This window comes from Colias eurytheme, chromosome 4 (assembly GCF_061535395.1).
Source record: "Colias eurytheme isolate Ceu_HAF_F1 chromosome 4, ilColEury1 Martin Lab GWU primary, whole genome shotgun sequence".
Lineage (NCBI taxonomy): Eukaryota > Metazoa > Arthropoda > Insecta > Lepidoptera > Pieridae > Colias > Colias eurytheme.
In genome coordinates this window covers 7,934,643-7,959,430 of record NC_142983.1, presented here as the reverse complement: position 1 = coordinate 7,959,430, position 24,788 = coordinate 7,934,643, and the positions used below count along the sequence as shown (strand labels likewise).

Below are 24,788 nucleotides of genomic sequence, written 5' to 3'. Positions count from 1 at the left end.
AATTAATAATTAATTATTTTTTTAAGTATGACAGCACTTTTTCCCCCTACTAGAAGTATGGTAAATATAACAATGGTCACATTTTATCAAATACTCTCCAAAAATCCAAATGCAATACTGGTACAAAAAATTTGGCGAAATAAATTTTTTTGCAGATTTTCGGCGGTATGGCGACCATTTGGAATCGTCCGAAAAGTATGGCATGGCGATTTTCGTAAATGGCTGCACGACGATGGTTACCTGTGCAAAAGTTAGCTTGGTACAAATGGTTGAATAATTGTTTTATTTAAATCAACACATTCGCGTCGGTATGGCGGGCTGTAAGTCACACCGGAAAAGTATGGCATGACACTACCGCCTACTTCTTTTTTATGGGCTATCGGTAAATTCTAACATTTTTGTGTTACAAATCGTTTGACTTTCGCTATTTTTCCGACGAGTTCGACTAACGCCCACGCGACTAAGCCACCGGTACCAGCGTTCACACCATCATTTTCCTTTTTGTCATTGCGTACTAAGACCCCTGTAGAACCGCCGTCCTGTTACAAATGACTCGAAATTTTGTGTCAGTATCTCCCGGTCTATAATACATTGTTCTAGTCTTGTACACTAGTCATAATATCAATCATTCCAAATGTAAAATAAGTTTTAGTATATCATGCTGTTTCTACTATATTTTAAATAATTAGGAAATAAATCTGTACATAACATTTAACAATACGTGTTGGAAGCAATAATATAAATTTTAACTATTTATTATGTTATTAAAAATAATGCAAATCGTATGATTTAAATAATTCCAGTAAATATTTGTGAATTATAAACGTAGTCATTGAGTAAATATGCTTTAAAATTACATTTACTTAAAATAGTGTTATTTGTAAGCAATGTCTATTATTTATTATTATCAGTATTATGTACCAACGTAGTATTTACTTAATATATTAAAATAAGCAGTAAGCACTTCTTCTGAGTTATTAATTTGGCTGTAAGCAATAATGTACATGTACATAGTATCGTCATTTTATTGATAGCGAATAAATTCACTGTCTTAGACAAGATCTCGTTTTATTTCCCAATACATATTATAATTTCCAGCAGACAAAATCTTATAAATTTTTGTTGGGAAATCTTATACCGACTTTAAACCCTACTGTGTTGCTTCGAGCCCCTTTAATGATGACCTACTACTATTGAAATTTTCTATTGCCAAAAAAATTTATTGTATTAGAAATTAGAATGTGACGTCACTCAATCAGAAGTTGAATGAGGAAAGATTCCATTTCTGTAATCATACGGTTAAAGAACGCGGCTAGATCTAATATATAAAGTCTAGAAACGCTTATTCTATATATTGTATCAATAAAATCTGTTTTAATCAATGATATTTTATGTATAGATACGTTATATACTCACAATATATCCAAAAAAAATGCTTCATATGCATTGAGATAATATTACTACGTATGGAGGAGACACCACGAACAAAATCTGTGCGCCATTTTTTTGCTCTAACTAAGTTTTAAAAATGATTATCTAGTTAGGTACTTAACGATGAAAGTTATTCCTTTGCACTTTTCCGTATTATTTGTATTATTTGTGCAATATCGTAACACACACGAAGGCATATTTGATGCGTTTCACTTTAAAACCATTAAAAAATACCGCTCAACATACGTCACATGGCGTATGTTGAGTGGAACATAAGTGATGTAGGCGGTGTCGTCTCCATATTAATATTATCTCAATGTTCATATGCAGTGTCAGGCACACACAAATACAATTTTCATTTTACTTAATTTATTATATTGACAGACTGTATAAGAGAGATGGCTCTAATAAAATGATATAAATAAAAAAGACAAAGATAGTTTGTCACTTCCGCGTAGGTGTAAGCAAAAGTCATAAGAATTCACCAATTAAATATAAATAAACAAATAGTTGCCATGGTAATTGGCATAGATAAACGACACAGAAGGTTCAATGTTAGATGTTAGGTTTCCTGCACAAGTAAATAAATGTGACAATTTCATTTACTATTAATTTATGATTATTATGATGTCGTATTAAAATGAAAAAAAAAATAAAAAAACTTTTTTGGAGATATAACTGTATTAAGTATTTATTACTAGCTGTGGTGTTCGTTTTCGGTTATCATCATTTCACCCGATAATCACCCACTGCTGAGCATACTGCATATATAGTCCTCCTTATAGAACTCCATAAGGACCGATCTTACGCTATTCGTTTCAAGGCAGTTCCCGAAACCCGTACAAGGTCATCACTCCAACTTGTAGGATAATTATAATAATAGTGGTGCCTAGATGAAAAAAAAGGATGAAATAAAAGAAAGGATGAAGTATAAGCCTTTTTTATCTAAAACACAAATAAAATTTATGTTCAATAGCTATTTACAGAAAAGCAAATAGCCTTTTTCGTCAGTAGCGATAATCTTTTCTTCAATGTAAACGTATATTCAACATCATTTTTGCAAACAAACATTTTTGCCATCACGATTTCATTGTATATAATAAATAGATATATTTGTTAATTATATGCACTGTGTGGATTTAAATATAAAATTAATCAAGTATTTACCCAAATCGAAATTAATAAAATAACCGTTCTATTTTCAATAATAGTATCTACATGATAATCTTTGAACACAGTGTACGCTAGCTTTGTCACACTAGTGATTGAAGCAATGTTTTATCCCTTTCATTATTTCAATACACGTGTCAAGCAAGTGTCATTAATAAAGAATTGTAAATTGTTATTTTTACTCTTAAACTGTAATAATTTAATATATTTTGCTGTGATATGATATTCCTTTATCTTTTTTTATTTTTTTGCACGAATACGTGCACTTTCTGAACACACAGGAAGGCATTTTCGACAACTTTAATGTACCTATCGGCACATGCGCTCACTGGGACCGGTGACAATATGACTGATTGCATTGGTCCCAAATAGGACCAATTCACGGAATCAGTTTTGGTGCGTTGATGACGTATCTACCTCTTGTTTCTATATATAATATCATTGGTTTTAATTATTATTATGGAATCGAAGAATTTAGCTTGAATTTTTTTTCCAATTATTTCAGATTCAAGTTTCGTTTTTACTATAAAATATTACAAAGAAATGATAGACTACAAATTATTGATAGTATGATTAATATTTAATGAAACCTAAGAATTATTAATGATGCCGCTATAAAACTTTTTTATTAAAAACCTTGTCTACCTTATTATAGATGGCGCTGATTCTACATTATTTTTAATAATAACGCCATCTTGTGTCGACTAGCAACAATAACAAAAAATCGTAATACTTCCATTAGGCGCTAGATAGTGTGTTTATTATCACTGTCATGTATTTAGCCACTTCAAGTTTATGATATCCTAGTACGCGGCGATCGTAACTGCCTGCTCCAGATTCTCCACTTACGGACGCCCACGTTCCAAGCATGCCGATATAAATTCAAAAGAAACAACGGCAATCCAAGGAACTTTGATGGATGGATTTTTCACTATTTAAAAAAAACTTGCTAATTTATTTTTTATGTATCTACTTCTAGGAATGCTAATTTTAAATATTGAGCAAACATAATAATATCTTCCCTAGTAATTTATTTTTTGTGTTTCATTTAGGTATATCATCTACTGCTAGGATGTTACAACATTTTAAACACCAAGAAATTTAAGACATTTTTGCTTGTCTTCTGTTTGTCGCTTCTCCGCTCTTTTACTTTTGTAGTACCCTTTTAGTAATCATAAATGCTTTTACTCCTTCTTATATATGTATACTTATATCTTATATTCTTATATACTTAATTACTTATATCCTTCGCATACACAGGCTTAATATCTTAAATTTATTGTTATAAAAATAGTTTTAAGGGTATTTCAATATTTATCATGACTGTGTTTATAAATTATTAGCATTTTTCAGATACAAGCTAAATGTGGGGAAATGGGGAAAAATATACTACTCTTGAGTTTTTTTCTTCTTGTAGTTATTTAAAAAGTGTATCGTGTCGTACGTATCATTTTCCTGATTTTTCTAATAAAGACCTACTTATCTCGTGCAATTTAACATTCAAATACATTTTGGATAATTCGTTAACTAGCATGTTTGACGGATGACTAATCTGTCAAAGCATACGTGAATACGACCAGTTATTTTAAGCATCACATTCAGAGGGCTATTCTCGTAACAATCTTGAACTGAAACATAAAGTACTTGCTCCACGAGGTTGATGGTACCTACAGAACATTCTGGAGACACGTCAATCTTTCACCAATCACCGTAAAATATTCAAAAATTCCTTCTGGAATTTTCCAAATAGTGATTCAACGCTTACTTTTGCCAGTTTTAGTTGCCAGGTACACCGAAAATCTATTTTCAGCCGTTTGTGGGAGGCGTTGCAAAAACATTTTCAAAGCCTATTTTTAATAACGGAATCCGCTATAACGGCCGTTACTTCGCCCGCGTTACACATAGTTGAGGATGGTGGCAAAAATAGACGCGTCTGACTAATATAGTGGATGTTGTGTAAACTTATATGAGTTTCATAAAAAAATGAGGTGAAGCAAATTTACATTTTCTTCTCCTGTTACTGGCTTTTAATTCCTTTGTTAATTTAATCGAATACTTCTACATCTTTAATTCAATCTTTCATTAATTCTTCAATCTTCTACGAGTTTTGCTTCTCGTTTTATTTTAATAAAATAGACAAAGTACAATTAGTGATAATTTAGATTTAAATCACGTCGTCAAATTGTTTTTATCGTTTTATCTTAATTGAATGAAACAACGTGCCATGTACGATAACAATAACAATTACACATGATGTGTAAAAAATCTAGGCATGTACACGGTTTCACTCCACAAGTCTAGAAAAAAAATATAATGATACGAAAATTTTTCGAAACTAGATATATAATAAAGAAACATGAGTGACATAAGATTTATCATGTTAACAGACGTGTTATGCGGCGTGAGCAAAACAAATTGAACAGAAATACTTGAAAAGTGCTCTATCAAACAATACAATGAGAACTGGGTGACGTCACGCACATTCGGTGCAAAGTGCATGTATGCACCACAATCTCTTAACATTTATGCAGTCCTAGTTAATGTTCCTTTTGTGAACGACACCAAAGGGGCCCTATCCCCTTCGGAGCACCCTTCTCTGGGTCATCGCTCGTCACTCGGTCAGTAGCCTGGTGGTCTTGATTGTAACAGTTTACACTCTAACCTCTCTCTATGGTTGCTGCGAACTGTTATTATTAGGAAAAATCGTCTTCGACATTTAATTGTAGGTGGAGAATATGTCCCATAAATTAAAGTACAGACTTGCAGTTTACAATTATTTTATTTTTGGGTTAGTTTATAATCAAAATAATATTATAAATGTTTCGTTTCATAACTTATTATCTGTAAATCATAAGGATTTTAACAATATCAAAATAATTTTCTCAAATTAATGGACGAACTAAATAAATAAATTAATCGTCAAGGAAAACTTTTCACTAGTAAAATAATTTTCTTTGTCTTGAATGTCTACCTTACCAGGAACTTGTTGGACAAGGATCGCAGAGAATGTAGGAGTGATCTGATGCAATTATTCTGCATACAAAACCTGTTGCATTTCGTAACGGAGCGATAAGTCGTGGTCGGCTATTATTAATGACGTACGTTGGCATTATTGAAAGGTTGTGGTCGAAATCTATGTAACCTATAATTATTATATCGGTACTTTACAATGTAAACATTGTGTATTTCTGTGTTTTAAATAGGATTTAAAGTTTATGAATTAATAAATTAATGATAATACATGAGATTAATGTAATTTGTTAATTTAATTAGTCGTTTCGAATTGGCACACGATTTGATCGTGATATTGTGAAATTGTGGGCATGTGATGCCAGAAGAAAATAACAATACGTTTTTCCTCCTATTTCGTATATAGTACTTTATTATAAGGCAGATATATGTACAAAATATACCAGGGGAAAGTTATTATTATTAGATACTCTTTATTGCACACACAAAGTTTGACAAAATCAGGATAATATACTAAGCAATTAAAAGGAAATTACTAAGGAAAGTTACAGTGATGACGCTGAAAAACCTTTATAACTCTATATTTTTCCACAATAGAATTAGTTCTGCGTTAAGACATCAATGGAGCACCACCCATTAATGCTCTTAGCCCATAGTTGGTAGATGTTTATGTATTTGTTTCTAATATTAACAATTTATGTATACCCATTTTCATTTATTTAGTTTTAAACAGTGACCTAAGATGGAACATAACTGTTTCAAATTTTTTTAATTTTTGCTACTTGATTATTTCTTTGACTAGATTTTCCAAAGGTGAATTAGAAATTCGCACACAAAAAAATGATGAGATAGACTACTTTTTTCATAATATTGTACCCAAAAGAACTTCTATTAACCTAATAATAATTAGTATTAATTCCTTTCCTAGACTTAAAGTATATCACTGAGATTAATTATCATGTTTCACTATCTAATAATGTGAACAAAATAATTTTTTATAACACCACAATAGAAATAACACAAAATTAAACTTGTAAATTACAACCTTGTTCTATTTTCAGAGGTCAATCCTTCTTATAAATAGAAATTATCGAATACCTAGGGCAAATCTTTGATATAATTATTTATATTCCGCCGATTTCAACGGTTGAACATCTGTTGCATTTTGCTAACTCAATTATAGAAAAGCTGCTGCTATAAATTTACCGGTAGCTAATAATAGGCATTTGTGATTACTGATTACCATTGAGTTTTAACTATGATTTTTTATTTCATTACATCTCATGAAAAATGGTATCTCAATTGTACTGCTTCAGAATCTGAATCTTCTTTAGTAAATAGTACCTATTGGAATTAAATTTTGAAAGCAAAATCATACCTCTGATGGGCGATAGGATGTAGGTACACAGTAAGTTTCTACTATATTAATTGTAAAGTGTTACCTACATGTTATCCTAGGCATGTACCATTATGAAAATTTTGGGCCGATGTTATCGTATGCCATTCAGTTATGTTGTGTTATTTGGTATACGTTGAGTAATTTCCATAACAGTTTATTCCATCAATACGGGCTTTCTACGTAAAGAGATATTTTGGGTATCGTTTGCCTGTTTCTGCGTAATGTCCGTTCTCACCAGTATTCAACATCTATAGGCGCTTTGCGGCCCCATATAAAACAGGTTAGATGACTCAGTAAAGCTTATTTTGTTCTTCACTTTTGCAAGAGAGCCATCTAGTGGTTGACGTGCCAAAACGCGCGCGTGTGTTTTGTGAGTGCTAGTGTTTCAGAGAAAAAATCCTAAAAATGCCTGGTCGTCCTATTTGGCAGGTAAATGCATAAATTATGTATTATTTACCAATTTATTATAGTAGCATCCATAAGTGTGTAAAGAAAATAATTAAACTGAATTATTTAAAAAGTCAATTTCAAAAAATATTTTTCTCATAAATACTCAAATAATAGATAAATGTGGTTTATTTATATTAATTAAGGGGAGAAATATAATATGTTCAGTCTATTTTTGAAAGTAAATAAACTGGATGAGTAATTTTTGTGACCTTGGCATGTTTACCTGAAAGCTTCAGGTATAAACAGCACGTGTAGTCGTAAAATCGGGACGTTTGAAATAATTTTAGAAATTAGAAACTCTTTATTTAGTCGTTTTACATTAAATATATTAAATTAGATAATACTATTATTGAAATTAAATTATACAAAGAGAGATTATAACTACAGCGTATTATTTACAAAAGTAGGCATATACTATAACCTTAAAAATAAATCTTACATCTATAGCAGTCAAGTACGAGTTACAAATAGGTACATTTGCAATTTTAATAATATTTTTGAACGTCATTTTATTCTTGAATACGAGAAAATGCAGAAGACAAGAAAGTATTGTGACAATGAAGTAAATTACTAATTTGACTAAAATACTTTGTTAATTATTCTTTTTCATCCTTTTTGCTGAATAAATTATTACTTTTAATATCTTCAATCATGAATTTAGCCGGTAAATTGTGGAATATTTGCTGCATAAAGCCAAGTAAAATGTCTTCAATTGTTTTTGTTAGAATTGGTCTCAGTGACTCCGACACGGGCCTCCAATTGGCATTTAAATAGGCGTTCGTGCTTTCCTCTGAAAAAGAAAAATCAATAAAAAAATAAATATATGTATAACAACATTTTGTACTGTCCACTGTTAAGATTTTAAACAATCATATTCGTAATAAAATTCCTTTTGTTAGTAGTGTATATTTTTAATTATTAAATAAAAAATTTGCAACTTTGGAAAGGTCGGTCTCAATCGTTGCAATTTGTAACATACTAGTACCAGGATTACATGAACAACAAAAGATGCTTCTATTGTGCTGACATCTATTGGAGAATAGTAAAATTAAAACATGAATGCCGCGTGCGAGGATGATACTTTTATTTGTATTAATGCATCTCTTATCCACTAGATGGCGCTCCAGTCATATTATTGTCCCGACTTACCGAGAGAAGAGATTCCATCAAATAAGTTGTGCATGTATAGTTTTAACAGCCCAATATTATATTTAACATGAACTTGAGTTACATTAAAAAAAGTAAATCCGCCTTTATCGTATAACTTTACATCGCTTACTATGTCTATTGTCATGTTACCTGAAACATAAATTATGAAACCAGTTAATCCAACGTGAAAAAAAAATATCGTAATGGATTTTTATTGTCTTATTATCTAAATTAAGTACGTACTCGGCTCAAACCAACATTTGCCCCTACCGACCAATGGTATTAACAAAATCTTTCCTTTTAAGTCGTATGTGCCTTGTATTCTTATTTTTGGAACTCTTACTTTCGTGTAAAAGTCGTACGTCTTGCTGTCAACTCTGAAATAATAAATAAAAAATAATATTTTCCTCAGTAATTACGTTTAAAAACTCACAATATAATAAAATAATAGAATTCTGTCTATAATTTCAAAGAAATACTCTTTTTGTTTATTGGAACATGATTTCATTTTATTTTATATGGTAAGAGAATCGGTGGATAGATAGGTAGCGTCGGTAACGAACGGATAGATTGTTTGTGGAACACAGATTGCGATCTATCCGCGTCAGTCGATCAAACAGTTGCCTGAGTACCAGGGTCGCATAGATATGAACAACTTTACTCACCGACTCAATAGCACGATGGTCTTGCCGAAACCCGTAACTATAACATCATCAAGAGCAGCATTCACGTTAACTGGGCCTTCTCCCTGTAAAATCCTAATTTTCGGTATTTTTAGAGGATCTAATGAAGGTAGGTCGATTTCTGGCAGGCCTGTAATGAGTTTACACATCGTTTAGTCATTGTTATGTGTCACATCGTTGAAAATAACAGGAAAAACATGTGGTAAAAACAAAAATAAACACAAAACAGAAACAGTCAAGAAACAACAGTAAAAAAAACAAATAAGGGTAGGTCCAGCGCTTGAAAATTTTTTAATTGTTTTTATACGAGTCCTAGCCCTCTATGTCACAAAGAATTTATTATGTTATTTGACTGAATTAACAAATTATAAATTAATAATATTGATAAAATATAAATTCTTGTAAGGAATAGAACTTTCGCTTTCCGCAGGTTTATGCTTGTTTCGTAATTGAGGCTACGTGGTTAGTAACTAGTACGGTAAAATTAAGCATTTTCAGATTGTTTCCTTTATTTACGTATTAGTTTATAAAAACAACTTTATAAGTACATATTACTTAATCATAAAAGGATTAATTATTATAATATTTGCTTGGCCAAGCAGAAATTATTTTTTCTCTTCTCTACTAATTTACACGATAATTTCGAATTGTCGTCAATCTTACCGTGTTTAATTAATTCAATGGATTAGTAAGATTGGTCCAAGCCATTATTAATTGATAAAAAATAATATTGACAATTCAAGTATGGACATCACTAATATTGATTACTTAAATGACAATTAAATTAAAATATTTTCCTGGAAAGATCAAAATTGTTTGGTTATTTGTCTAATAACATTTATGTATATTTTATGTATTAAAAAAACTTAATAAATAAATTTGTTTAAATTAAAAGGTAATAGGAGCACAGCAAGCATGAGGAGGTTAAACCAACAAACACGTTTAACTTGTGTAATACCTACTGTGCTGACCAAGTAATGTTGCACCTACTTACGTATAACTATTAGTCACTAATAACATAAATTGCCGTATTACATATTCGCATAACCCAGAAGAAAAATCGCTTACCAGGTCCTAAAGCATTGAAGAGTGATTGCACGGCCTCTTGGGAACAATCGTCAAAGTCTGGGTCACTTAATGAACATGTTTTCACGAAGCTCGCTATAAGCAAAATAAAAATAGTTTCAGCCACAAATTCAATAAATTAAGAGATTAGAATTGGTTGATAGATGGATAACAATGAAATTCATGAAATGTATGCTATCCGAACATGGATAGATAACGAATAAACAATTTATTGGAATGATTCCGAAGGCTGAAATCATTTTGAGTGCATACATCATCTAATAACAAGGACACAAGGACTTTAAATAAATATGGTGTAAATTATATTATATACAATGTGGTTAAGAAATCCAAAATGCCGGTCATTTGTTTATTTTGGTACAAGTGGGTCGAAATGGCGTAAATGCAAAACAATGTGTACTTACGCTTCGTTTTATAATGTTCTGCGGTAGAACTATAGAGCACTGAAACTAAAAGTATTATTATCTTCATGATTTGTTGGTAAAGTACTGTTATGTGAGAGAACCTCGAGCTAGCTGCCCGAGGTGGTGGTTTGAGACTAAATCAGCGACTTGTAAAGTTACTGCAACGCTCTGTGGAGTGGGGCCATGCAATTGTTGGCTTCGTAAACAAAACTTAAACTTTGTCCTCTTGCTATTTGTGACAAGGTATTCTTATGGTAGACATTTCGTATGTGACTGCGAAATAATGGGCGTTATAATTATATTGATTGAATGAGTAGGTTTGTTGAATTATCAAGCATTACAGGGATTTTGTTGTTATGATGAAAAATACTTTGTCATCATTCTCAAGTACAACTTTGAACTATACCAGTAAACACCTTTCTGGTCATGTTATTTAATAGCATCCTGATTATAAAACGTGATTCTAAAAGGTAGAGCGATTCTGTAATGTAGCTCTATATGATAAAATTGCCAAAAAAATCCTAGTCTCGGTAGTTTGGCCCAGCCAAATATTTTGAATTTTGAAATGCTGAAACGGCTGCATATTTTCCATAACAGCTGCATTGATGTCCCAATCACCTTACTAACAGTACCTATGCAATATGCAGATATCATTTTCTATACACTGGAAGAACCTTTAAAAGGACTTGGCCCGAAACGGTAGCCAAACGCACAATTCCTGTATATCAAGTTAAACTGGTCTATCTAAGTAGTGCAATCGTAATGTAAACCCACAAACCGTATTAAATTGTTACGTTCGTTCCGTATCATCAATTCCTTGAACGCGGGTAGATGTCGCAAATGGATTTCATTTTATAACTATAAGTGTATATGCCCTTATGTAATGCTCTCACAATGAAGTTAAAACAAACTGTACCGACAATTTACTCACATTTTTCCACGTCTGTCGCATCGTTAGTTTTTCTTGTATTATGTGGTATTATGAAGACAGTCAACGTAACTATCAATAAACAAGATAGTGTATAATCTGTTTCGTTTGTATGTTCAAGAAAAATATCTTTACATTATGCGCCAGAATTTCAGAAAAATTCAGTATCAGATGATATTTTTATTCGCGTAGCAACTGCGCAATTACCTACTGCTAGCCTGATATACATTTCCTGCGTCTATTAATTGCAGTTCTATTGTTCTTCTATTCTAATATCATAGTTTTGCATACCCAAGTTTCTATGGAGAGGGTAGCGGAGAATGCCTGCAAGTGAGCGGCCTTGAGCGGTGAATGCTGTCGCGTCTCTTACGAAAGTCTACAAAGGGTAAAGGACAGAGATGCAAATCTGTCTTGCAACAATGCTGGTTATGTTAATTCATATTTGCTTATATTTTGTTTGTTAAATGATTCCATTCGAAGATGTTTATTATGATGGCAATGTTACTTGTTGGCAATCGTAGCAACTTCCAAATATGTGGTAAAATGACCCTAAAATCTGACAAGTTCTTGAAACGCTGTTGTAGGCAGATTTCAAGCCACATAGAAACAGTTTTAGATTCGTGTTTAACTCAATTTATAGCTGTAAAAAAAGAATGGGAATCAATACATTTAGGTACTAGTAAACTAGATTTTCCCCCGACCTCTTCTTTCACATCGAATTTGATAAGACGCGCGGATTTTGCCGAATAATTTGAAACAATTTTCATTGAAGCTCCTTGGTGGTAGCATGATGTTATAATATAGCCTGTAGTGTTGTGCGATTGCTTTTAAATAGTTTAAATCGGTTTAAAGAACTTTATTTATCTCATAAACAAAAACAATACAATATGATCTTTTACACATATGAGAAATAACAATTTTGCAGTTAGTATAACACAATCAGCTATCGAAATTAGTTAAGTATGTCTTTAATTTATTTTTTAAAATAGTAATCGATGAGGATTCTTTAATAGCTTTAGGCAAGCTATTGTAAATAGATTTTTTATCTCGTCTCTCTAACATTAGCGCGATCAAGTAAACAATCGCTTCAGTTTTATACTACTACTGTTTGCCCCAGCTCTGCTCAGATAGAATGAATGAAAATGAAATGAAATAGATGTCAATAAATGAATATACTATCAAAACAGCTATAGCTATTCAAGGATTAATCGAACCAAATAAAAGGACTGCATAAGAATTATATTTGTTCATATAGCTTATACGACATACGTACATTAATATAGACTAAATAAAAACCGTTAATTTAAACATTGAAAAAGCCACACTAATCTTGTTTAATTGCACAGATTAATCACAAATAAATACATTCTAATCGCTAGTCAATTATGTTAAACAGACACTTAGAATTGCATCTGCATCAAATTAGGAGTCCTATTCAAGACCTTGAAAAGTATTTAGGGCGATGAATGGCTGCAATTAGTTAACAAATGTTCGTATGTCAAGGCTTATGTCATGTTTTAGTATAAATTCAACTGTGCTCTTTTCTTGGCGCCTGGTCAAGATAAACAAAACATGGATCGTGCCTGCAGACCCACGCGCAGCCGCTCTTTCTGGAACGAGAAATTAACGTAATTCTGGATAAAACTAACTCCTATTTATGTATTCCTTATACAGTATTTAAATTTTTTAATGAATAATGATAATTTCATTAAAAAAAGCTTAATCGCGCACCGGTACATTTTAAATTTTGTATTGCCGTTTTCAAGCATTCAACTTTTATTCGATTATTTTATTTTTTTATCGTTGATAAATTCTAATCTAATTTTCCTAGATGTCAATTATCGATTTTAACAATATCCATCTATTTCCAAATCCCAGTAGTGTCAAAGGCATGAAAACGGACAGACGGACAGAGATAAATTAACTTTTGCATAAATACGAAATTGAATAGACAAAAAGACGATTCCACGAATGCGGTTTTCAAATAAAGCGCAAAATACCACAAAATATTTTAATTTATTAGGTTTGTCTAAAGCCAGATACCACATTACAACCAGTCAGATCATAAAACTGTTTATTTTCGTACTCTACAGACTGAACCTCATTCATAGATACCTACTCGCTGGTTTGGCTTCAAGCAGTTTGAACTAGTAAAATCTTTCCTTCAATCTTTAATACTTACATACTGTATATATTACTTACTAGCGGTCCGCCCCGGCTTCGCCCGTGGTACATATTTCGCAATAAAAGGTAGCCTATGTTCTTTCTCAGGGTCTAAAGATTTTCTGTGCCAAATTTCATCAAAATCGGTCCAGTAGTTTATGCGTGAAAACCATACATACATACATACTTACATACATACAAACCTTTCCTCTTTATAATATTAGTATAGATTTATGGCAATTTTAATTGTGTAACATTCGTTAACCATAACTCCTACTTGTTAATTTCACCTATTGGCACAGAATAATTACTAGCTACTATTGGTGAGAAGCGTATCAAAATTCGATGTGATTTTTTTTTTCAAATAATGTGTTCGGGTATTTGTTCATTTGTTTTGTTGTAAATTAGGAAAAAGCTTGATTTTATTTTTGAAAATTGCATTAGCCCTAGCGCATCTTTACAAAAATAAACTTACCATGGACGGATAAAATAAAAAATACTTCGTCACGTATATGTTTCAAAATAGATACTGCAGTACAGCTAAATAAATAGAGAGAGACCAAAGTTCCATTTTTTGTAAAAAAAAAATCTTATTGACAAACTTCGAAAATTACATTTTTTTTAAATTTTATTCAAAAAAGACAATTATGATCATATCTATTTTCCCTTCTATCCCTTTGAGTAAAGTGTATGTCCATTTATAGATACCCTAATGATTTAGTTTAACGACCCCCGCATCCAAAATAGCTTATATCTCAGTGTTGATTGACGATACTGTCACACGTACCTATTGAGTCATAGCCAGGTGTCATTACATGACTAATTTGCTGTGGGAATTTAAAGTGATATTATATATTAAGAACAATTAAACGATGAAAGGTCTTAAAATAGACTAATAAATAATTGCAGTTGGATGGTTCCTAGCTCTTGTCAATGTGTAAAATATTAATTTTGTTTGTTGAATATACTGTTTTTAACCGACTTCAAAAAAAGGAGGAGGTTATGAATACTACCGGTATATTTTTATTTCTATATTTAATTAAAGCAATTGAAAGAGAGTATTACAACGATATCATTGAATTATTTAAGAAGTTTTAAATGAACGGAATGCTACAGCATAATCTCTCGACTTATTAGGCTCTACCTTAGGCTCTACAATGGCATTTTTCTCAAAACCAAAAACAATTCATTAAACATTCATTTAACAATTATTTGTTATGTTAAATCAACACAAGATTAACGAAATATCATAAGATTTCATAATATAAATCAACTTCGTTGTAACTTGGATCTACTAGATATTCTGTATTAACGCAATTTTATGTCATACCTAATCGAATGTATTACCTGAATATTTAACAGCACATTAAGCTTTAAAAGTTTCCATACAAAAATTCTTAAGCGTTTATATTACGATGTAAATTATTAAAATACGTTATTATATTTATCTCTAACAGCATCACAGCAGAGATCGTAAATGTCATAAATTGTGTGAAGACAACATTAATATGTTAGCTCTATCGTTATTGTGTGAAAAACCTATGAATGAACTCGTTAAAAAGTTTAATTTTTGTAAAAAAAAGTCTCGTATTAATAAACAACGAATATTTATTTTTAACTGATAATATTTTCGTAATTAAAGCTTATAGTCGAAAGACAATATAAAAAATAGAGGGAGAAAAGCATGAAAATTTCAAAAAATCGGAATGCATAGATGTTATTACTGGACATATTAGATATGCAACCTGATATAAGATAAATTTCATAAAGTATATAATATCAGGTTGCCTGTTAATGGATCTTAACTCGTAATTAATGGTTAAATTATACCTGTTACCAAATATTGTAGAGTCGTCACCACCGATCTTTTCTCATATAATTTTATCTTTGTAATGTCATCTTATGCTCCAGAATCTAATATTCTAATATTTATTTTAATATGATGGATGTTTGCTACTCTTTCACGTAAAAACTACTGAACCGATTACAATGAAATTTAGCACACATATAGAGGGTAACTTGGATTAACACATAGGCTAGGTTTTATCCCGGAAATCCCACGGGAACGGGAACTATGCGGGTTTTCCATTGAAAACGCGGGCGAAGCCGCGGGCGGAAATCTAGTTTAAACATAAATGAAAATAGAAGTGTGGGTGTTTAATATTACATTAATTATTACAAGTAGCAATTTCAATGAAGCGTTCACTCTATTTCCGCGCTCTTGAATGCATAACAGTTTCTAATCAGGCCAAGGGACGTCATTTATAATAAAGCACTCCAAATTTTATAATTTAGTATTTGGCATCACTTGAGCGAACACTAATCATAGTATTTATTTATAGATCGACGCCAGAAAACGCGCAACAAACACAAAGTTTATGTTGAAATCTACAATGTAAAACATCACAGTAAAATTCATACAATGATTATTTATTTTTAACGTTGTTGCATAGTTGTGTATGGTCCGGGAGCCAGCAGCAGATTTTATGACCAAGTTCCTCTCAAGCGGTAATTAGTAAAATGCATCAAAGTATAGTATTATGAAGCCTCGTGAACGTCAGCTGGAGCTCGGTTGGGGGGAAGAGCGGCTGTAGCCTCCCGTATCAGCTGACGTTTTTTCCACCAAGATACAGCCAGCTGACATATATATTTATCCACAGTTACATATAAGCGATCATCAGGTAAATTTTTGTTTGAGAGGAAATAACGGAAAATAAATTTTTCTATAAATTTAACTTTCATGTTCGAGACACCAGCTGACGTTTAATACACCATGTTGTAACCAGCTGACTATTTTTTTCCGTTGAGATATTGGGTTAGCTACAATTTGACAAATTTTTAGCTGAGAGGAAATGAATGAATGGATGTATTTTTTTTCCTATGTGCGTGGGAGGCTACAACCGCTCACCCCCCCAACCGAGCGCTAGCTGACGTTCACGAGGCTTTATAATACTATACTCTCATGCGTCTGACGAATTATCTCTTGAGAGGAAATAGTTAACCAAATTTGCACCTGGCTCCCTAACCAGTAGTTTTATTGTGGGTATTGTGAAATGAAAAACAGCATTTAAAAAAGTTTGTTATAATATTTAATATTAAAAAAAAATATTTACAAAATACAATTAGATAAAAAGTCTTAGTCAAGGTACTCGTTAGATAAATCTAATTCCTTTAAACTTCTACTACTTTCCCCATTATAACAGAACAAGCGATAACAAACATACACGTTCGTAAGCAAAATAAATTAAAATTAATAGAGAAACTAGAAGCATTCGCTTCGCCGTTGACAGACAAATACAAATTGAATAGAATTTCTCAAAAAATACTGATCTTTAGAAAATGTCGACATAGCTTTGGTGACTTGTTGACAAGAGATTACATGTGGCGGGTGTTGCCAAAGGAGCCGAGACCGGCCTGGGAGGCACCCTTGTTGTACCCCATCTGCAGATTGAGCTCTGCGTTGTGAGCACGAAGCTGTTCCTCAGTGAATGTGCGTTCATTCTTGTCCGCCATTTTAGGACCTAATTGAGGCCCAGTCCATTCTGGGTGCTTTTGCGTCTATAAATAAACAATTATCACATTAAATTAATCTGAAAGTAGATTGTTTATATCAATAAATCTATGGGAAAAATTCTTACAATTCTGCCCAATGCATACAGGCACAATGTCACTTGTGGAATGTTACGCCTCTCGAACAAATCAGCTGTTTGGAAAATTTCTTCTTCTGGCACTCCGTACTTTTTGATAGCGGCCTGGAATCTGTGAATATAATTATATTTAGTCTTCATTTCGTTTGCGCTATAAATTTTTGTTATTATTGTATAGATTTGGCACTACCTTTGAATGTTTTCCATGAGCTGGAAGTTGGTACCCTTCTCCTGGATTTTCTTCACGGATCCAGGTGACAGTTTGTTAGCCAGTTTGCAGAGGATAACTCCGTCTTTAAGGATGTCCTCATAAGCTCCATTGGGAAGTGGCTCGCCAATCACGGCGGCGATCCAAGTAAGGACCTCTTGTTCCTGTTCCTTGTTCCTGGCCTGTAAACACAATGTTTATAGAAACGTAAATAAAACAATTTTGAACACTGGCCATAAAATATATACTCCAGTGCCAAGTCGTTTGATGGTAAACGAGCGGATTCCAGAATCATCTCCGAAAATAACATTTCGTAACGAAAACATACATCTCCTATCTCGTGAAGATGGATGTCTGGAAAGCTTTCGAGATTAAAGGATCGAGAGAACACCACAGCTGCGTATCATTAACTATTGTAACGCTCAAACGGCATTACTTTCAAACATTAATCTATGACAACGTATGACTGTTAATAGCATCAAAAAAACTTTTTTCTCTAAATCATTAAATACAGATAACGGTAAATAAATACAAAATATAAACAAACTTCAAATCACCGCCAAAACAAACAAGAATTAAAACTACAATGTTAAATCAATGTGGAAAGTTTATAAAAGCAGTAAAGAACTAAGAAGTGGCACGACAGAAATCTTACAGGCATTTTGTAAGTCACAAAGTTTGCTGGAGAACACTTGAAACGAGTTTTCAGAGCGGTATCAAGAAGTGAACTGCGTTCGCCGCCCGCCCAGCTCTACCGCGTGTACGTCAACCCGCCTTACTTCAAACTTTTGCACATACAAGTAGGAGTACGTAATTATAGTCATTACGACATTGCTTTTCAGTTTACGATGGCATGATCGTCGATTCCGGATGTAATATTTCATTGCTAACTGGATGTACATAAATAAACATCTTTCTATTGATTTTTTGAAAGCTTTTTGCGAGTATTTTTTTAAGAATATCAATAGATGTAGGTAATATACATCTTCAACATGATTTTAAATTACTTGATAGCAGATATTATCAGGATCTTGCTCGTAATACCAATGAAATAAATTACATACTATGATGAGGAATTATAGTTCTGTTTTTTTTTTTCAAATTAATTATCCTTTCCCACAACTTATGTAAAAATACATCAGAAATTTTCCTTTCCACAATTTCAAGAAACAAATAAACAAACGTCACTTCTTTTGCAATTTTCATTTCATTCATGATCTCATTTATGATGTATTTTAGTAACAAAATGTTTTATTCGTTCTTCCAGAAGCTGTCCTAATTTTGATATTATTTTTGGACTGAAATCCATCGTAATGCAATTTCCGGCTATTCATTTCTATAGAAAAATAATGCGGTCTCGGAATAGTTTCAAAGTTATAAATAATAAAACTAACATAAGCTTAATATAAAATGTTATATTCCCATCTACTGAAAGTTAAATTTTAATTACTTAATGCAAATGCATGTTTCTCTACTCAGTAAAAATTGTTAAAATCCAAAAGGAGAAACTTGACTAAATATCAATTGGCACATAAATCATAACTAAGTTTATTTTATTTTGTTCTCATTGCCTATTTTATTTTATTCTAAAAAAGATTAAGCTATTAGATTCAAATTAAAAGATAACACCAATCGCTATTGATGTTGTTATTTTTTTCCCAAAAAATTATGAATATGACATTATATGGAAATTAATTGATATTTCCTGCTATATATTTTATATGTACGAAATTAGTGCCGGCGCTAAAAATATTTATTGCCTTTCATCCAAAACATACGAAGCTATAAAAACTTGTACTAAAGCTGAACCTAAAACCTGTTGCACAATTTAAATATGGTAATTGAGTTATCTTGGTTTCGTAGTATATGAAAATATTTATAATAATTATATTAATATATTTATATTTTATATCATCTAAACTCTTAATGGTTTGGCAAATCAAAACTAGTGCATTCTTTAAACGTAAGATAATTATAAACGCCTTTCATTTCGCCCGCAACAAATTATTGGTGTCATCCGAATGACTATAAAATAGGATTATACATATATACAAAACAGCTGTAAAAATGTATTCAGTGTTACATTCGTGAACGTCCGTCGTTCTGGTAAACTAAGAATAGATGATAAATAACACTCATCAAAAAATTTCACAATTTCCTTTAATTATACCTAAGTTGCATTTTAAAACTAGATACTTGAGACCTAATTATATTTTAGTGGTAGGTACCTCGTGTACCTCGGTACTATATTTTGAGGTTCATTATATAAATGATAAAACACGGACAGGCATAATCATTTGTGTCTCTTTTATTACTTCTAAGAAACCAAGGTTTAAATTCAACCAACCATAATAATATAATGTCCGTTTCTTACTAATCAATGTCAGTGCGCAGTAAATATATACGAGGTGACATATAATAGTGTCCACTTATTGTGGATTTTGGCTTTAATCTTCAATTATTAATATTGGATTCATAAATATAAATTCCTGCAGGTGCACTCCGCAAAAAATATGATATATTTTGCTCTCTGCATCTAAATGAATTCATATTATTCAACCGATATACACTGAATAAAATTTGTATACACAGTGACTACAAAATGAGTTATACGATAATGCGAATATGATTAAAAATTCAACTCTTCAGCTAACTCGTAAAAGAAAATGGCAAATATAAAATATGTCCATATGATTAATATTTATTTTAATATTCACTACTTTCTTCGTATTCTCCTTCGATCATAACAACATTGTTTGATGTTAAATGATCGAAGCTAGTCTCCTTTAATAATCAACTCTTTAAGGCTATCATATATTCCAGTAAATTCTATTTTATTGAAACGTTTCTAAACTGCCGAAATTATCAATTTCTACCGTTTGTTCTAAAACCATATCAATCACCAATTTCAGTGTGCCGGCAAGCGTGAGCCAGAAAAGGAGCAAGAAGCTCAAAGATGGATAGAAGCGGTTATCGGCGAAAGGTTCCCTTCAGACCTGCCCTACGAGCTGGCGCTGCGTGACGGCATCATCCTCTGCAAGCTGATGAACAGACTCCAACCTGGCATCATCTCTAAAGTCAACGTGTCGGGTGGTGACTACAAATTCATGGATAACATTAGCCAGTGAGTTCTTCTCTTAGACATTTATCTTGTAAATGGAATGTTTTCTTAGTTTTTCATACATTTTGGTCACTTCGATGATTTAAGATATTCTAAACTCTACATTGCACTGCAAACGAAATTAAATATATAAGAAGAAACCAACGAAAGCCTGAAACCAACAATACCATTGAAGTTGTATCTACATTTAAATTAAGAAATTCTTAATTTAATACTTGTATTTTATAGTCATATGATTTTATGCTCTAGGTATATAAATTTTGATCCATAATTCTATCATTACAGGTTCCAAAAAGCTTGTGTGAAATATGGAGTGCCTGATGTAGATCTCTTCCAAACGACTGATCTCTGGGACCAGAAGAACATCGCTCTTGTCACACAAACCATTTACGCTGTTGGCAGAACAGTAAGTTCATTTACTTCATTTGATTTAATTATTCAAAAATTAAGTATAGATTCGCCTTTCCCAACCATATAGTAAATAAACACAAGTATAATATCAGAGAAAAGCTTCGAAATGCTTTGAGATGAATGTCATGTAAAATGAAATAATGCGATGATACGCATACAATATAATTTAATATTATCGATTTGCTAAAAAGAACAGTAGGTATATTATTGGTACCTATAGTTTTATAACATTAACAAAACACAGTAATCAGATTACAAAAGAAAAATAGAATGAAGGCTCAGAAAGAAAATTTGTTAATTAAGTAGTCATAGCATAATTAATTTCATAACGTTAATTTTACAGGCACACAAACACCCTGAATGGCGCGGCCCCTTCCTCGGACCCAAACCAGCTGAAGAAAACCGTCGTGATTTCAGCGAAGACGTTTTGCGTGCTGGTCAATCTGTTATTGGATTACAAGCCGGTACCAATAAGCTGGCGTCACAATCCGGACAAAACTTTGGCGCTTCCCGCAAAATCATCCTTGGCAAGTGAAGTACTAGGATCGCAGAACGTTCAAGAGATTAGACTAAGCTTATGATACGCTATAGTTATAATATAATGTTATATGTATGGTTAGTCTGTGGTCTATATGATAACCTTATCATAAAATATATATTATTAAGTAGAAACTATTAATAGAATATAATATTATGTACTGTTATGATTAGTATAATAATTATTATGATTAAATTAAACTCAGTGTTTATTTTGTAATATGGTAACATTATTGAATACCTAAATTATTAATTTAGGCTGCATCTCCGTTTATAACGAATTAATTATTTAAAAGGATACAATAGGTACATCATTATCGTTGTAGTATTTATTATTGTAATGTTAAGCCAAATATTATGTACCAAAGAATAAGAAATTTCTAAATTAGTGTTAAAATAATACTCTAGTGTTAGAACTACTCTTTTTGTTACCTATTATCAGTTTTCGTAGTTAAAATAAATATTATAAATGTAATAGTATTTAATATTTATGCACAGTATTACAATATTATTTCATTTATGCTTACCGATTAAATATAACTCGGATTATCCCTTCTTGTTACTTTGTTTCAATACGTATTGTTACATATTATTATTGTAAAATGTTATAAACGGTTTGTCAAATATTTATAAATAACTAGCAAACCCGACGAACTCCGTTTCGCCACCTTTTCTTTGCTATAAACCTCACGGAGCCCGAGACCTTTCCAACGAATGCAAAACCGTGGAAATCGGTTCGTGCGTTCTGGAGTTATAGCATCAGGAAGGAAAACCCGACTTATTTTTATATAGTAGATAATCAAACGGAAAATAATTGTAATTACATACACCACATAATATTATGGAAAAGTGCATTCAAATTGTATCTAATAAAAATAACTTTGTTACTTGAAGCGTTTTATTTTGCTGAAAATATACTTAGCTAGGTTTATAAATGGAATAACTGTGTTGCTAGATAAAGTAATAGAATACAATAAAAACTGATTTCAGAGACCTCCTCACATTATCCCTACAGTGTAATATTATCTACATTGTAAGTATGGAATATCTGTATTCTGCATGCAGGTTTCTCTATTTCTTCAGATAGGTATAAAATAAAATTGGTAATTAAATATTTACCTAATTTACCTAATGGAATGGCGGAGGTGATTCCCCTAACAAGATTGCAATTGAATTTGATGTTTTGGATTTATATTATTTTAGAGAATAGAAAAATTCAATCACGAGACGAAAATTTATTTAAAAATGTATATTATCTTGATGTAGTTAGGTAGGTATATTAAGTATAATAGTATTTTATTTATCTGTGGTATAGTTACGATTGCAATAATTATTATTAATTAATATCTCCCAAAACTAAATAATCGCCTGTAGATAAATATAAATTTATAAAGAATAGAAAAAATTCGATCACGAGGCGGGACTCGAACCCGCATCCTTTCGCGCCATTCTATTCTTTATAAATTTATATTTATATAGCATTTGAATGCCATAAAACCAAAAATATAAATTCAATCGCCTGTAAATCAAAGTTATAATAATATATTAGGTACTTATATTATTATTTAATTATTGCAACGCATGGGTTTTAAAATATGAAAACTTAGTAGTTAGATATTATACATATTAGGTATACGAAACCAAAACATTTACCTAAAACTAGCTGCTCCGCGCTGTCCCCCGTGGCTCCACTCCTGTTGGTCGTAGCGTGATGATATAATAATATAGCCTTATAGCCTGTGCTTATAGCCTTCACCGCAACACCGAAAGAATTTTTCAAATCGGACCAGTTGCAGTAGTACCCGAGATTAGCGCGTTCAAACAAACAAACAAACTCTTCAGCTTTATAATATTAGTAAAGATGTTTCTCAAGGCTATGAAGTTCAGTCCTCCTGAAATGCACCAACTCACAGTTAAATTTAAATTGATGATGCTTTGAAATTGAATTATTGTAGTTAAAAATAAATCTGGTTAAAATTTATTATTAGTGACATCTATAGTTAAATTTAGCAAAGAGAGCAATAATTGGAAGAAGTACCTAATCTGTCATGTACGTACCAAAAATTGCGCATGTTTATGGCTAGATGGCAGCACAAAGCAGTATCGCATTCTGCAAGGCCAGTTATAAAATCGATTCGACATCAACGTCTATTCGATCTCGAAATCGATTTCATCGATTATAAATTGCGACACGTTTTAATTGTTTAATTTTTTTAATTGTACAAATTACAATAATAATTCGAAGAAAAACATACGAGACTTGAAAGCCAGAACCATTCTCAAAATCGCGTGGTAATTGGTTATCGGAACGAAGTTCCTTAGCGCGCGGTATGCTGGCTAAAGGGGAGCTAAAACCACCTCCTCTTCACGACAGTTTTGCCATAGTGCGTAGCACTAGGGCTCGGAACATTTTTTTATATATAGGTAATGTAATTTTTACGATATTTCTTAATAAAAAAGAGCGTGCATGCCGAGCACACTGTTGTGTCAGAAGTGAAACTTCTTTGGCAAGATTCAAAGATACTAAAATCGTCGCCATAATGCATGACGCGGACGTTACGGTATTGCCATAACGTTTTTTTTTTTTTTTTTTTTATTAACAATAGCCAGGCATTTGACTGCATCCTACCTGATGGTAAGTAGTGATGCAGTCTATGAATGAGCATGCCTGCCTAGAAAGAGCCTATTCACTTTTACCCTGAACAGATCCGGATTATAGGTTTCTGGAAAGACAGACGCGAGCAAGGCGTTCCAGTCCCTCGCTGTTCGGTTTTTAAAAGAGTTCTGAAACCGTTTTGTGCGCAAAAAAGGTACATCAACTACGAAGGGATGGAAGCCAAGCGCGCGTCGAGATGTTCTGTGGGGGAAAGGGGAGGGTGGAATGAGATTATGCAGCTCCGTTGCACATTCCCCGAAGTGCAAGCGGTAAAAAACTGATAGGCATGCGACTTTAAGTCTATGTTCAAGACTTAGCAGTCTACTCTTGGTCAGATTCTGGTCATCTATAATCCTTACAGCACGTCTCTCAATC

At 32.1% G+C, this 24,788-nt stretch overlaps 3 protein-coding genes across 3 annotated transcripts; 1 reads left to right on the top strand and 2 right to left on the bottom strand.

Annotated features, from left to right (window-relative positions):
• Positions 1-7,264: 7,264 nt before the first annotated feature.
• On the top strand, positions 7,265-22,207 carry LOC149909095 (muscle-specific protein 20-like). Its single transcript, XM_090120698.1, has 4 exons — positions 7,265-7,399; positions 20,601-20,812; positions 21,095-21,215; positions 21,564-22,207. Exons 1-4 carry the CDS (start codon positions 7,376-7,378, stop codon positions 21,753-21,755), a joined length of 549 nt encoding a protein of 182 aa, XP_089976824.1. The 5' UTR covers positions 7,265-7,375; the 3' UTR covers positions 21,756-22,207.
• LOC149909097 (protein takeout-like) lies at positions 7,702-10,903 on the bottom strand. The gene is made up of 6 exons (XM_090120697.1): positions 10,743-10,903; positions 10,321-10,413; positions 9,235-9,382; positions 8,813-8,946; positions 8,570-8,719; positions 7,702-8,210 (listed from the first exon to the last, which is right to left on the bottom strand). The coding sequence occupies exons 1-6, from the start codon at positions 10,807-10,809 to the stop codon at positions 8,017-8,019; spliced, it is 786 nt and encodes a 261-aa protein (XP_089976823.1). The 5' UTR covers positions 10,810-10,903; the 3' UTR covers positions 7,702-8,016.
• On the bottom strand, positions 16,900-18,497 carry LOC149909096 (myophilin). The gene is made up of 4 exons (XM_090120226.1): positions 18,344-18,497; positions 17,671-17,870; positions 17,472-17,592; positions 16,900-17,391 (listed from the first exon to the last, which is right to left on the bottom strand). Exons 1-4 carry the CDS (start codon positions 18,347-18,349, stop codon positions 17,209-17,211), a joined length of 510 nt encoding a protein of 169 aa, XP_089976352.1. The 5' UTR covers positions 18,350-18,497; the 3' UTR covers positions 16,900-17,208.
• Positions 22,208-24,788: the final 2,581 nt, after the last annotated feature.